A 17,312-nucleotide genomic window follows, 5' to 3' on the forward strand; every position below is an offset into this window, starting at 1 on the left:
TCTAATTCTTCACTGTCAGAATAACAAAATCTTCGTCAACATGAGACATAGTCCTTCTACCCCTCCTTCAATACAATCCCTGCGCCTGATGCTACGACACGTTTGAATTATAACAATGCTATGTTTATCATAGAGACCTACCGCCTAGTACCAACCTTGTAATAAAATGAAGCCCACACTATATGAAATTTAACTTGTTGTTTGCTAAAAATTGGATGACTATGAAAAAAATTATGTTTCAAAGATTTTATATTGATACTAATGGCTTGTGCAGCAAATGCCGCAAATTAAGTTCAATACTTACTTACTGGCTTTTAAGGAAGGTTCACTGCCGCCCTCACATAAGCCCGCCATCGGTCCCTATCCTGAGCAAGATTAATCCAGTCTCTATCATCATATCCCACCTCCCTCAAATCCATTTTAATATTATCTTCCCATCTACGTCTCGGCCTCCCCAAAGGTCTTTTTTCCCTCCGGCCTCCCAACTAAAACCCTATATGCATTTCTGGATTCGCCCATACGTGCTACATGCCCTGCCCATCTCAAACGTCTGGATTTAATGTTCCTAATTATGTCAGGTGAAGAATACAATGTGTGCAGTTCTGTGTTGTGTAACTTTCTCCATTCTCCTGTAACTTCATCCCTCTTAGCCCCAAATATTTTCCTAAGCACCTTATACTCAAACACCATTAACCTATGTTCCTCTCTCAAAGTGAGAGTCCAAGTTTCACAATCATAAAGAACAACCAGTAATACAACTGTTTTATATTAAGTTCATTAGACTTTCAAATAAAAATTTTTCAGATTTATTTTCAATGAAGAATACCAGATATTTTGAAAGTTATTTGCTTTCATAACAATGAAACATACTCCCTCTGAATGGTTTTTTTATGGCAAATACTTTTTCTTGAACCTATCCACCTTCAGTTTTTGAGTTTCAACGCGAAAACGCAAGTAACAATGTCAGGACGATCTGTGTGTTTTTCATGCGGAAGTAAAGCAATAACCATTTCAGGTCATTGTGGATTGTAGGTGAAAGTTAAAAATTGTCAAGTTTGCTATGATTTCGAACAATAGACATAGCATCTTGGTATAACTGCTGCATGTAGAACTTGAAATGTAAGATGGTAAAATCATTTTATCCTGCTAAGAGATCTTGCTGAAATGATCGGGAGACTACAAAATTTTCTAGCCCTCTTATTTTATCAGTAATACCTTTTGGTCTTTCCTTAGGAACTGTAATTTTTCCGCTCTCTCGAGCCAATACTGAAGAGAATGACGCATATAAATATCTACACCACACCGCTATTAAGTAAAGACCCAACCCTACTTGATTAATAACTATAAAAATATTTGACTTTTAATAATAATATTATTACTTTACGCACGTTTTGTAGTTTTATACACACATACATACATATTATACTCAGTAAATTACAGAAATGATGATCTAATTTCAGATATTCTCTACATCTACTTATGTAACCCCAAAACATTTTACTTTCATAATATAATCAATATAGCATTAATATGTATAATTAATGAAAAATAGCCACATCATGGCATAATTACAATAATATTTAATTTCTAATGGTAATAATGTCATCAAACCACCTCATGTTTTGTAGATTTTAATACACAACTGTACTCAGAAAATTACACGCCGCAGAATCAGACCTGTAAATTATTTTTAGAAACCCTTTAAGTTTTTAATAACCAATTGAATACGAGCTCTAAATATGTCAGCAATCCTGCAGGTCACGGCCTTCGTATAATAGCCTATTGTTTATTGTAGTGAGTGTTTTGTCTTATTCCAAAACGCAATTAGTTCTCAAAAATGACGAAAGATGGATTTTGGAAAATAGGAAAATTATGTAGAAAAACTAACGCTGCACTGAAAGTTACTATTTTTCTGAAAATCCTTGGATACCAAGCTTCAAAATGAAAGATCATTGATTAAAATCCGTTCAGCCGTTTTTCCGTAATTTCCATTACCAGTTCAAATTACATAGCGTAATAATAATAATAATAATAATAATAATAATAATAATACACGAAATTATAAATACCGAGAATGTAAATTATTAACAATTTCAACAATAACGCCTCCTTCACAAAATTCTGCGTACGCCACTGATGACATCTAACACCAAGAAATAATATTAACAACACTGTTCGGTTTCCTGCACTGTATTCATTACGTGGAGTTAATCACACCCTCTTTCACTTAGGAGCAAGGCAGTTGTTCCATTGATTAGTTGTAGTGTGAAAAATACGAGTGGTGTTATGTGTGTGTGGGCCAGCAGCAGCAGTTGAGTTGGGTGGAAGAAGGGAGACTAACTGGTGAGGAACATTCGAAGTGTTGGGCGGACGGAGAACTGGTTTTAGTACGACGGTATGCCACCCTAAACTCAGCGCTGTAGTCGGAGGGCGCAAGCGAATGGTTGGCGGTAGTGGGACGGCCCCTCTCTCCTCGCCCGAAGGAGAAGACCGACTCCTCTTCCAGCCGCATTCAGTTCGTTTCAATCACCCGCATAGCACGGACGTGTCGACATCTCTCGGTAACATTTTTTTTTTATTAAAAAGTTGTATTCAATGGTCATCTATAGAATGTCTAGACAAACACAGTTACGATGTTACGGAGATTTAAAACAACTGGTAGTGCGGTTTACTCGTGTCAATTAGGTTAACTACGTAGTGACACAAAATAAATGGGCATTTAAAGGCTTTATTTAAACAAAAAAGAGGGGGACGTATTTAATCTAGTAGTGACGACTTTTTTGTTTCAGACAGGATTTATATCTCTGTGTTTCTCGTCCACTTTTAAGTTAATGTAAAGAAGTGTTGTGTAAGAGTGTTAAGTGTTAAATGTTTAATGTATTTAACCCGAAGAGAAGTGATACACGACCAAGTCTTCCAACAAAGTGGTCAATTTATGAAACCTAGCAACCCATTACCTCCCAGGATTAAATTATATATAACTGCCAGAAATGTGAACCCCAATTATGTTACCGAGTTTCCACTGATTTAAATCTGCTTCGATGGGATGGCTTTTCGTTTTCATTTTCCAGTTGTGATTTTCATAGCTTGAAAAAAGTGAAGTGATGTGAGAGGAGATTTTATACGACGTCCTTCCCTGACCCCCCACTTCCACGGCCGGATTATACAGTGTGGTGCATAGTGTGTGATGTGTGAGCGTTTCTAGTCTATGAAGGTTCCTCCCCGCTCGTGTGGCGCAACAATGCGGTGCAACCAGACGCGACGACTTTTCGATATGACGGTGTTGGTGGCCGTCGTCGTGGCTTCGGCGGCGGCGGTCGCGTCGGACGACCACTGCCGGACAGTTTGCAGTTGCATATGGAAGGGCGGTAAACAGACTGTGGAGTGCATAAATCGGGGGTTGATCACCATCCCCGAGAAGGTTCACCCCGAGACGCAAGTGCTCGACATGTCGGGTAACAACCTCAACAACCTCCCGCGAGACATGTTCGTGCGCGCCAAGCTCCTCAACCTGCAGAAGGTGTACCTCAGCAACTGCAGGATAGGCCTGATCGACGACAACGCTCTGCACGGACTCACAAACCTAGTGGAGCTCGACCTCTCGCATAACCTCCTCACCTCGATTCCCTCCGAGACGTTCCGAGACGTGCCCTTCCTCCGAGACGTCACCCTTGCCCACAATCCGATCCAGAAGATCGAAAGTTACGCCTTCCGCACGCTACCCAACCTGGTTAAGCTGGACCTGTCGCGCTGCGAGCTGCAGAGCATCGCGCCCAAGGCCTTCGAGGGCGTCGAACACCTTGAGTCGCTCAAGCTGAACGGCAACCAGCTGCAGGAGCTGCGGCCCCGCACCGTCGAGACGCTGAGCGGCCTCCACGGCATAGAGCTGCACGACAACCCCTGGCTGTGCGACTGCCACCTGCGGGCGGCCAAGCAGTGGCTCATGAAGAACAACATCCCGTACACGGTGGCGCCGGTGTGTCACGGCGGACCCGAGCGCGTCGTCGACCGCACTTTCGCCGAGCTCGATGTCGACGACTTCGCGTGCAAGCCGGAGATCCTCAAGGGCAGCCGCTACGTCGAGGCGACCACGGGCGAGAACGCGACGGTAGTGTGCAAGGTGGGAGCGGTGCCGCCGGCGGTCATCAGCTGGTACTGGAACGGCCGGCTGCTGCTGCACAACTCCGCGTTCAGCTCGCACCAACGCGTCTTCATCTACGAGGACGGCCACTTCGAGAAGAGCAGCACGCTGGTGCTGACCAACGCCCAGGAGACGGACTCGAGCGAGTTCTACTGCGTGGCCGAGAACAGGGCCGGCAACGCCGAGGCCAACTTCACGCTGCACGTGTCCTTGCGCACGGCGGGCATGGCCACGCTGGGCAGCGGCCAGATCGCGGGGCTCAGCGCCGCTCTCGTCATCCTCATACTCTTCATCCTGCTCGTGATCCTGGTGCTGCTGGTGCGCCTGCGACGCCTGCCCTTCTCCGAGAGCAAGACGCCGGGGCAGATCGAGGCCAACGCCACCATCGCGGAGACCGCCAACAACACCAACTGCAAGCCCGCTTCCATAGGCACCGGCCCCAACTGCGATACTTCCTTCTCGGAGCACAAGGTCGTCCCTAACGACCTCAAGGTGGCGTGCAACCCGGTGCAGAAGCCGCCGCGCCTCACGGAGCTGGCCTACACGACGAGCCACTATGACGGCAACGGCAGCGTCATCAACGCCGCACAATGCTTTGCGGCGCCGCCGTCGGGCCCGGCCACCAACAACCCGGACCTCATCAAAGACACCAAGCGACTCGCCAGCTCGGGGGATCTGACCGCCGCGGGCGTCGTGCAGCTGCCGAACGGACACGCACAACAGCACGAGGGCGGCGGCACGGTCGACGAGACGGGGGTGCCCGTCGAGCCGCGCCCCGGCAGCGGCGAGTACAGCCGAGCCACCGGCTGCGACTCGCTATACCCTTCCGGTCTGTGGGACCAGCCGCAGCAATCCTCGCCGGACCTCTTCATCAGGAGGACGACGAGCACCACGGCGACCGGGTTCGGCTTCGACACTTCTGACAAGACGCCCATAATCGGCGACGGCGCCAGTCTCGGGGGCATGTCCACGGAGGACGAGGAGTACAGCTGCAGGACGCTACCGCGGTCGCACCACCACAACCACCACCACGGCGGCTACCCCCCGGACTACGGACTGCCCATCATGCCGACGGCGGTGGACCAGAAGCTGCGGGAGGTGGGGGCCGTCCAGCACAGTCCCTCGTCCACGTCTCCGACCAGCGCGAGCGGCGCACCGCCCAACGCCAAGACGCTGCGGGTGTGGCAGCGCGGGGTGCCCGTCCTGCCGCCCGTCACGGCCCTCAAGCGCGTCCTGTCCAGCAGCAGGAACTCGCCCGACGAGGGCTACCAGGAGGGCTGCGGCACGGACGTGTAGGGCGCCGCAACCCGGGGTGCATTGCACTGCGCATTCAGTTCCTCCGCAATTCTGTTCCACACAGTGAGTCTCGGAAATCTAACATATCCTCACGGAGCACGTGTCCACATGCAAGCGGCTCTCTCGAAATGAAGCACTTGGTAGGCCTTGCTTCATATCCCGTATCAGGCAGAAGACTTTCGCACTTTCGCAATAAAAAGATGCGACATACATCCCTTTTGAATTACGACCCGCTGTGCGACTGATTGCAATTGTCACACGATTGTGTGTGGACTGTATTTAAATATTTTTACTCTAAGTTTTATAAACAAACAATTGAGAGAACAAAAGTATATATTTAATCCTTGTGTGTTATATCACATTAAATAACGCATATGATATATGCCAAAGTTATAATGACAAATAATACGGGAGGGTTTATACATTCAGAGAAACTTGTTGGACTGTTACAAAATAAGACTGATTACAGTTAATTTAAGTGTTAGTCTATTAATAATGATAATTATGATTCCAACAACAGAAGAAATAAATACTATTCATACTGACATAAACCTGCGTATTTATTTGGAACATTATTCAATATCTAATACTTTATAGTTATTTTTTTTATAGTCTGTCTTTTTAATTCTTGTCTAGTACTCGGCCGTAATCAATACTCCTCACCAAATCTGAGATACCAAACTTGAAATATCCAGTTGTGAACAAGACTTGATGAGGTTCTAAGCAGTTTATTCTGTTACAGCTACTTCGATTAATCACATTCAAAGGCAATCGCAACAACCTATAAGGCTTCTATAAGGGGCGGGAACATGATACATTTTACGCATTTTATATTAAATTATATTCATGAAAGCTACCAGCGTCATATATTATGCATATTTATCTATATTAATATTTTATTAGAATAATGAATACTGAAGTGAAATGTTACATCTCAGATATTGCAAACATGCCATGATTACGCACTTAATAAAATATGAAACAAAGTTTGTTTAAAAAAAAATATTGCGAACTCAGCCTATTGATCCATGAGATTTGATATGATTCCGAAAAGGAACGTGCTCGGACAGGTTTTGATTGCCCTGTATTTTCTTAGGTGGTGACCATTAGTTATGCTAATTAAGTTGACAGATGATCTCGAAGCATGTGAATGCCTAGTTCATATTTTCAGAAGTGAGAAAGTAAATTGTGAAATATTTCAGTTCCTAAAAATAAACAACAATACTAAAGTATAAATCATCATCATCATCATCATCATCATTATGAATCGTTTAGATTTTAATAATGTTTGGCTTTAAAAACTTGCAGCCGAGAGACCAAATGATATTGCATATCATCTATGGGCAAATATTTAATTATTATTTCTAACTTGCCCTCAAAATGTCTAATAGGTCAACATACATATTTTCACTCGTCAGAAGACGGATTTTTACAAAACTGGAGTTAGGTGTTTTATTAGAATTGTATTGATTTTTAAAATGTGATTTGGAATTGGATGCACTTATTAGAAAGAGAGAAAATATTCCAGCTTATCATTGTGCTTAATTACAGAATACTTATGCAACATTTTTGGTGGTAGCGTACCATTATAGAGCTGGAATTACTGGAAAATATTTCATTATTCCTTCACTAATGGCGTTGTAAAGACCGTGAAAATAATTCTAGGTACGTTTAAAAGCGTGAAAATACTCACCTAAAAGTTGATAAAGCGTTCACTTGTAGGACTACAATCTGCCAAGCCTCAAATGGCTGCTTCTTCCGACAGTATAGTAGGTCGAACATGAACTTGAGTTAAAGACAAGTATTTTCCCAAGACGAGTAGTTACCCTGGACCAAAAATATAGTAAAAATGGAGTAATAATTAGGTAGGTACTATTTTTATTGTGGATATATTCACCCTGATTATGATGTACGTGTCATTTTAATCGGATTTTACTACTTTTGTAACAATTCAACTTCAATACTGTCCATATGAAATCCTTAAATATGAAACTCCATCTCCAAAAACAAACAAAAGAAATCTCTTATAAACTCAAAGATTTTCACTTCTAATATTACCTGAACTTCTCGTGAGGTAGTTTCTCCGTATTTTTATGTATACTTTCCAAAAGTTTTCAAGTTTTTCACCGTGCCTAAAATTATTTTCATGATCAATGTTATTAGTAAACAATTATTCAATTTTATAAACAATTTCCGACTCCATAATAGTACGCTGTAACCACATCTTCAAATAATTCCACAATTTCTATGGCTTGAAGAACGCTGTGGTATTTCTTACGAAATTTAAACTTATCGTACTACAGATTTGCGTAGTCCGTAAATACTTGGAAGATATTACAACTCTCATACCCAGGGGCAGGTAGTCTATTTATGAAGATTAATTTCATCATTTGTGCTTTCTAATACTGGTGTCGGCGGAGATTGTTTGAGATTGATTTGTACTCTTGGCGGAGATTAATGGTTATTTTAATTAACATTAAAGGTTCACTGGATTCTGGTAAAGGTGCGGTATGGCCAATTTGTTGGCTTGAGACTGTATTTAACACACATTCATTAAAAAAAAAAACTTCAAATGAACACTTTCAAATTATTAGTGAAGTGCTGAATTCTCCGTCTTATGAGTTCACTAATATAATCAGAACACCTGAAATACTGTGTAATGTAGCCTACTTGGCTATATAACAAACTAAAGTGAAAAAAAAAAATCCGAAAAAAAAAACTCAGAATATAAAATTCGCTATAAAACGACGCAATAGTAATAATTCCCGAACGTGTTTATATTTCGCTATTAGAACCGTATTTCTCGATTTGTCATGATTGTTTTATCCGCATATTATTAATCAGAATCATTTAATTCGTAAAGATTAGTAAAAATTTATTATATATCTATTATGTCGTGATTTTCGCGATCTCCATAAATACCCGGCCCTGCTCATAGCCATTGTTTGCACCTAATATTTCTCGGGTGAATCTAAAAACATTATGCTAAAAATTGAAACCAATTATTTCACAGCCTATTTTCATTTTTTTTTCTTTCTTCCCTTTCCCCCCCCCCTTTTTGAAAAATAAATACCCTTAAGCGAATAAGAAGAAAATGAGTCTGTAAAATTTTAGTTTTGTTCTAACTCGAAATTAGGTCAATTTTAGAGCTATCAAATTCTCATACTTCACTTAGTAAAATATGATTGCAACTTCGCGCACTGCCATGGACTAGAATTTAAGAATTACGGGCTCAGCCACAAGACGCATACAGCGATCTCGATGCACTGTGCGGTGAAATCTGAAATTTACAACAAACTCGCGCGTGTTCGCACTTGACAGTGAGTGACATGAATGATTCAGTGTGCTGAAAGGTCCCCCACTTCGAACCTATCATTGTCCCTCACACAACTGCAGCCGCCTCCGTGCGTGATTAGAAATTAGCCCGCACTGCTGAATTATTTGTCGTGAGTTCTATTCAGGGAAAATAACACGGTTAATGATTTGTTCCGCATAGATAGGAAATAGCCTGACTGAGTATTTCAAAGCAAAAATAGTTTCAATCCATCGTTTAACTTACTTCCATTAAGCATTTCAATTTAATATGAGTTTTCACAGTGTTCAATTTTTTTTTTTTCATTGTGATATACAGTAGGCTATATGATTCGAACGGCAGAGAATGGTAAATTTAACTGTTGGCTCTTTTACCAAAGACAGTCACAGTTCATGCTGTTTAGTTGTGGAGAATAGGCCTATCTCTTAGATACGTGTCACGCATAACAAACTTAATATTCTCGCTAGGGTTGCCAGATTGTTTTCATGCAAATTCGCAATTATTTCTTTAAAAGTCGCCTTTGAGAGGAAAAATCGTCCAATATTTTAATTTCACATTATCTGCTATCTTAATGAAAGACAAAAATCATCTCTCGAGTCGTAATTCAGGAAATTGGTATTGATACTTCTTTCATATCGAATACTTGCTCCTTTAGGATTTATTTTATTTTATTGGGTTGTTTTACGACGCTGTATCAACATCTAGGTTATTTAGCGTCTGAATGATATGAAGGTGATAATGCCGGTGAAATGAGTCCGGGGTCCAGCACCGAAAGTTACCAGCATTTACTCGTATTGGATTGAGAGAAAACCCCGGAAAAAACCTCAACCAGGTAACTTGCCCCGACCGGGATTCGAACCCGGGCCACCTGGTTTCGCGGCTAGACGCGCTGACCGTTACTCTACAGGTGTGGACTCCTTTAGAATATTAATACTGCGACCTTAACTATTGCAATGCACTTTGTTCTATGAAGTTGGAGATGTACGCTCCTACACTTGGACAATTTAAACCAATAAGTTAGCTTAAATGATCCTAAGATTTTGATTAGTCACAAAATCGCCAACTGAATTTCAAATTTTGTTAATGATGTGGCAACTGACAATACATCTTTAAGAAGATGGATGCTGAATTTTGTTTGTATTTTTATGAATCTCCATTTTGCTTTTAAGTCCACTTTTTGTGCCCTCCACTCGACAGTTTTTTTAATTGGGTTATTTTACGACGCCGTATCAACATCTAGGTTATTTAGGGTCTGAATGATATGAAGGTGATAATGCCGGTGAAATGAGTCCGGGATCCAGCACCGAAAGTTACCCAGTATTTGCTCGTATTGGGTTGAGGGAAAACCCCGGATGCTGAATTTTGTTTGTATTTTTATGAATCTCCATTTTCCTTTTAAGTCCACTTTTTGTGCCCTTCACTCGACAGTTCTTTTTTTTTAATTGGGTTATTTTACGATGCTGTATCAATATCTAAGTTATTTAGCGTCTGTATGATATGAAGGTGATAATGCGGGTGAAATGAATCCGGGGTCCAGCACCGAAAGTTACTCAGCATTTGCTCGTATTGAGGGAAAACCCCGGAAAAAACCTCAACCAGGTAACTTGCCCCGACCGGGATTCGAACCCGGGCCACCTGGTTTCGCAGCCAGACGCGCTGACCGTTACTCCATAAGTGTGGACTCGACAGTTCTTACTGTACAATTTCCCTCTTTTCCATTGCAATTATAGAAAATAATAATGAACTCACTGTTTACAGTCTTGTAAATAATTATATACACAATAAAATAATAAATAGCTTTTAATTGGTTTATTTTAAGACGCTTTATCACCTCCGATTGTTATATAGCATCTGAGTGAGATGAAGGTGATAATGCCAGCGGAATGAGTGCAGATCCGGCGCCGAAAGCTACTCAGCTTTTGCTCTTAATGGGTTGAGACAAAACCCCGTAAAAATCTCAACCAGTTAATTTGTTCCAACCAGGATTTGAACCCGGGTCCTCTCGTTTCAAGGTCAGACATATTAACAGTTATTCCTCAGCGGCGGGCAATAAGTAACTTATAATAACTATTGCTGCAAATAACACAGACAGCGAATAATACAGTAAAATAGCTGATAAACTATCAAATTTTTCTTGCCTAAACCCAGGAAGTAATTTAATTGAATTCTGAAGATGGCTCCCAAGCCGAAATTAGTCAACTTAGGTATCTATAACTTAGTTTTATTTAACACGTGAAGGTTATATATTGTATTCAAGTGGTATTAATTCTGTGGTGTTCGGGTAAAGAGGGAGAAGTCATTTTTTGCGCAGATGGAATTTTGTTCCCTAGATGAACACACAAGTTAAATTATACAAGTTTGTGTGAAAAAATCAAAAGAATACTAACAATTGATGTGTTTTATTTGTGTAGAAAATTATTTGCAATAAGGGTTCAAAGTTTAGTTTTCATTTATCTCCAAACTCATTTTTATAACTTATCTCCCTTTACCCAAACAACAGAGAATTGACCATAAATTGCAACTTGCATTGCATCTAGTTATTAGAAGAAGTTACTGATTTAGACGTCCAAATATATACTCAAAGAAAAACGAAAGAAAAAGGATTTTTTTAAAATGACAAGGAGTTTTTATCCGCCAAAATTTCGCTCGCCAAAATTTATAGTAGACCAAAAATTTGCAATTCGCCTGAAGTAAAAACAGGGCTTCGGCGTAGCCCAATCTGGCAACCCTGATTCTCGCACAGGTTTAGTATATTAAAAAAGTAAATTAAACCCAGAGCGCGATAGCCCACGGAGCGCCAAGGCCTAGTGGCCTCTACATTCCTCAGCAGAGATGAATGATCATCCAATCAGGACGCAGGTATCGTGTGGTTAGCACGATCGTTCCCCTCCCTCCCCCCGGCTTTTATATTAGTCTATTTTACCCTTAGAAAATGTATTTCTTACACGTAAGTCACGTGGCAAACATTCTCTCATGAGGATTTAGCATGAAGATGAGCTTTTATGTCACAGAACACATTGATAGCGGATATATAGGCCTACATATGTCATACGTTGGATCGGAAACTTGATGTCGACGGTTATTTCTGAATCTGGATAGAAAATTCAGTAAACGAATTCGTGGCTGTAATATTAATAAATGCAGAATAAAATATTTTTTCTACAAACGTATGGAAAGACAGTATTTCCGACAAAACTGGCAGTGAAAATAAGGTTTCCTGTATTGAGAACGGAAAAAATATTTTCAGCACTCACTTTTTGCATTCTTTCTAATGAATGCATCTACACAAGATAATGTTTATAACTAACACTTTATTAATAATAATGATATTGGAATGAAACATTTCTACAGTTATTCACAAATTGCTACTAGTGATTAATATTAACATTGGTTTAATTTTCATCACCAGAATAAATTACTTTATCCATGACCATAACGAAAAACATGCCTTTACTAAATACTTTTGCGTTTGTAAAGTAGGCTTTTATTCAACATCACTTTATTCCACTTTTTTTTTTTTTTAATTAAATTTCGACCGGCCGGAGGCCGTTTTCCAAAGTTATCTATTTTTGTTTTCTGTTTGTTTACCTTTGTTTCCTTTGTTTTACTTATACTAATACAATCACAACACCCATGCCCGAGGCGGGACTCGAACCCACAACCCTTCGGACCAAGCGATAGGGACATGCCGTGCCCCTACCGCTTGAGCCATCCGGGCCGGCATACTAGTGAGATAAAGACTTTACCTCACAGTTCATTAGTATTTTCCTAGTACCTGGGCACACACGTATACTTTTCAATTCAACTATTACTCAAGAAGTTAATATATTAGTTACTAGATGTCACCACCTCTACTTCTTTATTACCATTTCTTAAATATACATACACTCAAGCTCCTTCTATTTTCTCTATCTACTACGTCGTAATTTGTGCATTGCATTCATATCTAATACGTATTTTTTTTAATTTGTAATAATTTACCTTTTGGGAGGCGAGGAGACTTTAATCTACGAAGTTGCGTTTATAGGATTTTATAATTTTATAACACGCGTTAGTCAACTAAGCTAAACAGAAACGATGATTAATTACGTTTTAATATTCCTCTTAAGTTTACAGAAGTAAAATGTGAAATTATTTTAATCACATTAGTCCCGTTAACACTTCTAAATAGTCCCTGAAACTTCAAAAAGACGGAAAATACACGTTTAAAATGAAAAAAATGTACATTAAAATTATATAATTAATTATAATTTATTTATCCAACGCCTTAGATACCATTCTTCACTAATCATGGCCTCCTAAATCTAACCTATCTAGTACACGTATCGATACTAAAATCCATGCCATGATACGTGATTATATGAGGATTTATTTTCAACATATTTTCTTTTATAAAACATAATTTTTCGTTATGGTCATGGATAAAATTACGTATGGTACTTGTGAGCGTGATCTTTATTGCGCTCGTGTAATTTAAGCACTCGGCTGACGCCTCGAGCTTAAATCTTTGCACTCGCGCAATAAAGATGCACTTACCTCACAAGTACCATAAATAACTATTTGATGCAGATTATTGAAACTGTGACTACAGAATTGAATGTCCTACTTAAAAAACGACAAATACTGATTACATAATACACTATTGTTGCCACATCACCGTCTTTTGGAATTGTACGCGTTTTGAGATAAAAAATAAAGGCTATCATTTTGACTTGTAGGCCTATAAATTTTTCCCTGATCTATTTAATTCTGCCATTTTCACAAGAAAAAATAGCGTGTAACCACTTGCTAAAATAGCACTTGCAAAATTCGTATCTTTGGAGCGAAGCTCGTGCTCCAACTTTCACACTCATTTTGCATTAGGGCTCTTTCTGCACTTGTATCACGATATAATATTTACTAGTGGCGACCATAAAGATACGTGATGTTTTATGAAATTTCGTATCAGTTTGTTAGATCTGAGGAGTAGATATCATCACACTTAATGTAAAAGCGTCCACGGATAACCGTTATTTTAAATATTTTCTTAAAGAGGGTGTTATCGCTAGATTTCTCGACTATTATCAGCTGAAATTATTCATACTTCATCAGTGGCGCCATCTTATATGAGCCCGTAAGGTCTGAGCCCACTCAATAATTTATCATCTTATTAATTCATCATCATCATCATCATCATCATCATCTCATTTCCTTTTCCATTCTTTCCTGGCTTAGGTATCTCATAAGTGATGCCTTACTGGTGTCATTTATGAGGTACAAACCTGTCTTCGAACAGTTGGCTAAACAAAAACATGATATGTGATGGTTGCTTATTGAAATCAGTAAATTACAATAAGTAAAATTTCAATAAGTAAGGATGCATTGTTGGTGTGCACTTTATATTATTATCCCCCCACCTCGAAAAAGAAATCAATATCGTAGACATTATTAGTAACTGAAGAGACATCTATCTGGCATTTCAATATCTACCACTGTATTGATTTCTTGTCCACATTTCACTTACATGGTGTTCAATATTTTAAAAGGCAAATACTGTTGAAAGTATAATAGAAATTCGCAGAAATATATAGTCTAATACAGATAGTGACGTACAGCTTTGACATCGTGTAAATACTGTATTTAAGACAATGAGTTCCAAATCCGCGTCATGCATTGACGTTTGATGTGTAATTTCCTGTGTTGTCATATATTTATGCCCCAAGTCGTCATGATTTCACGTCAATGATGATTTCGCCAAATCGTGTTAAGATCGAAATGGTTTAAAGCAAAGACAACCCCATGACAGGTCAAATCGGCCCATAAGGTGGCGAAAGATTAAGTTTTTTTTTTTTGTTATATTAGTAGGTTATTTTACGACCCTTATCAACATCTTAGGTTATTTAGCGTCTGAATGATACAAAGGTGATAATGCCGGTGAAATGAGTCCGGAGTCCGGCACCGAATGTTACCCAGCATTTTCTCATATTGGGTTGAGGGAAAACTCCGGAAAAAACCTCATCCAGGTAACTTTCCCCGAACGGGAAGAGATTAAAGGCTGGTTCACAATATTCCCGGAATGGAAACGACAATGAGAACGAGAACGGAAATAATGTTAAAATATGTATTTTTTAATGTTAGCATTCACAATAGTTAATTGTGAATGCTCCCATTTGAATACATTTATTTTAACATTATTTCAGTTTTCGTTCTCGTTGTCGTTTCCGTTCCCGGTTTATTGTGAACCATCCTTAAGACTCCCACCTTTACAGACAATCGGCATTTAATGGCATTAGGTGCCCGCCGCCTTTACCCACAAGAAAATGTCACTGGCACTCATTTCTGAGAGATCTCAGGTCATAGTGCTACTGGAAATATTAGATCAATTGACGCATCGCGAATCGAACCCGCGATCTTCCGGCTTGCAGCATTACGCCTTAACCGCGACGCTATGGGGCGCCCCCGAAATTGTCTAAAGAGGTGGTTGAAATAACATTAAAAAAATCTATTACTTCATGGAAGTGAATACGAGACTTATCGTAATTCAGGTGTTCTCAACCTGGTGCTCGCGAGCACCTCTGTGCTCTTTTAATGATATTTGGTGTTTTTGACATGAGAGTAATGCAAAATTTGTTGTACGAGCCAGAACAGATAGTGTCCCTGTCCATCCATTATACTACTTCAGCAACCTAATAGGCTTTTCTGTATTTCATGTTGTATAATCCCTTTCAGTTCTGTTTGGATTTAGGCCTAATCAGAAAAATCAAAATATTCAAGACAATAATATCGTTGCTCGTAAAGACCTTCAATTGACAGACCTCCAGTCAGGGTTTAAGCTAGAAAATAAATAATAGTTGCAAACATGCACAAATGAAAAATTATATTTGTGCAAATTGCGAAATGCTTGTGCAATATCATAAATAATTGTGCAGAAAGATACAATTAATAAAGTATGCAGAAACAAAAAGTTATGTAATTTGTTTCTTGGAGTTTTATTACTTTCAATCCATCTTATCACACTCTATATATACAGGGACATCATTTTATTTTTACTAACATTTTTAATATTAACCTGTCTATACCTTTAGAGAACCGGAAACACCGCTTGCTCCCCCCTCCAAGACTGGAGTTCGATGATACTGGCGTAAAACACAAATCACTCTACTAGGTATAGGATGGAAGAAAAGTAGTTCATCCATTTACGTAAACTAGGAAATATCGTGATTTTGAGTTTGATAATTTTCATTAGGTTTTTCTTTAATCAAAGTACAGTACTGTATTAAGAATAAGTGTTTTTACTCACGAAGTGAGTTATCCATGCGAACGTATTCATTATGCAGTGTATATTATACTGTCTACAGCACATTAGCGTACAATATAGAGAAAGAAGTTAAATTGAAAAATAATCATAATATGAATATTTAAACACAATTTTGAAAATGGTGGCCGTTCATTTCGATACAGGCTTCAGTTCTTTCGTGCACATTGTCGCACTATAGACTATTGCATCTAATTCCAATTGCCAGTTTCGTCCTTCGTACTGGTAACTCATGTTGAAATAATTCTGTACCTACTCTATGTACTGTGAATTCAATCTTCACTTCTGCCCGACCCGAAAATATAAAATTACTCAGACATGCTATCTACTGTCCGTCCAAGTGGTTATGCCGCAGGATTGTAGAAAGGGAGGAAATCACGTGACAGTTAATTACTTAACGAGGCCCTTTTATTTAAGTTAAATTAAACAGCTGTATAATATTACGTAAACGTCCAATTCCTAAGAGGAATTAATGTTTTCAGAAAAGAGCTAAGACAGCCCAGCTTTTACAGAGGGGCGAGCAGAAGCAGGTGGGGGAAATCGGGATGCGACGTAGGCAAACGGACAGTACCTGTGCGAAAATATGATTCAATATTGAAAGCTCTTTCGTCACTGGAAAACGCGAACATATTTCTGGAACGTACTATACTCAGTAACTCAGTACTGCTTACTATCTGCGATCTTGGTTCTGTGTGGAGTTGGAACTTCCTTAGTAGAAGGGGTGGGAGTGAAGTACATTCAAAAACTCAGGTACAATAAAAATTGAAGTAAAAATAAAATGATGTCCCTGTACTTATTTAAGTAAATCATTACACGTAGGTATGTTTAGAATAAATTACTGTTGAATTTATATCACATTAAAATAAGTTATACTATGGGCACTCTAAACATTGAAATTCTTTACTAGTAGGCCCTTCAAGATTTATTGTTAGCAGAGTGCTCTTTTTACTGAAAGGCGGTTTCTAATTCCAGTTTTTACAAGATTCATGCAACTAAATCCTCGCTCACAATTTACAGTATGTGATGGAATTATATAAATCAATTAGAAGAAATTGTGCACTTACCTTACATGAATTGCATCAACTCTTTGAAATCAATTCTGAACATCTATCATTCAACAGCTTTTTGAACATTGCCCTTGCCATTAGCATTTCATTTAAATAAATTCAGATTAGTTGAAACATAGGCCTATCTCTGATTTCATTATCACCATTACCATCTTCGTTGAAGTCCTATGTGGTTGTCCTATTTTTGCACATTTACATTCT

The 17,312-nt window shown here is 39.4% G+C and overlaps 1 protein-coding gene across 1 annotated transcript; it reads left to right on the forward strand.

Annotated features, from left to right (window-relative positions):
* Window positions 1–2,495: 2,495 nt before the first annotated feature.
* Window positions 2,496–5,988, forward strand: LOC138703108 (uncharacterized). Its single transcript, XM_069830695.1, has one exon. It carries the CDS (start codon window positions 3,209–3,211, stop codon window positions 5,435–5,437), a length of 2,229 nt encoding a protein of 742 aa, XP_069686796.1. The 5' UTR covers window positions 2,496–3,208; the 3' UTR covers window positions 5,438–5,988.
* The last annotated feature ends 11,324 nt before the right edge of the window (window positions 5,989–17,312 follow it).

The sequence above is a fragment of the Periplaneta americana genome, chromosome 7 (genome assembly GCF_040183065.1).
Source record: "Periplaneta americana isolate PAMFEO1 chromosome 7, P.americana_PAMFEO1_priV1, whole genome shotgun sequence".
NCBI classification, from domain to species: domain Eukaryota; kingdom Metazoa; phylum Arthropoda; class Insecta; order Blattodea; family Blattidae; genus Periplaneta; species Periplaneta americana.

What these genes read in the sequence shown, in the direction of transcription:
- LOC138703108 (XM_069830695.1), top strand. Translation starts at nt 3,209, where the DNA reads ATGAAGGTTCCTCCCCGCTCGTGTGGCGCAACAATGCGGTGCAACCAG.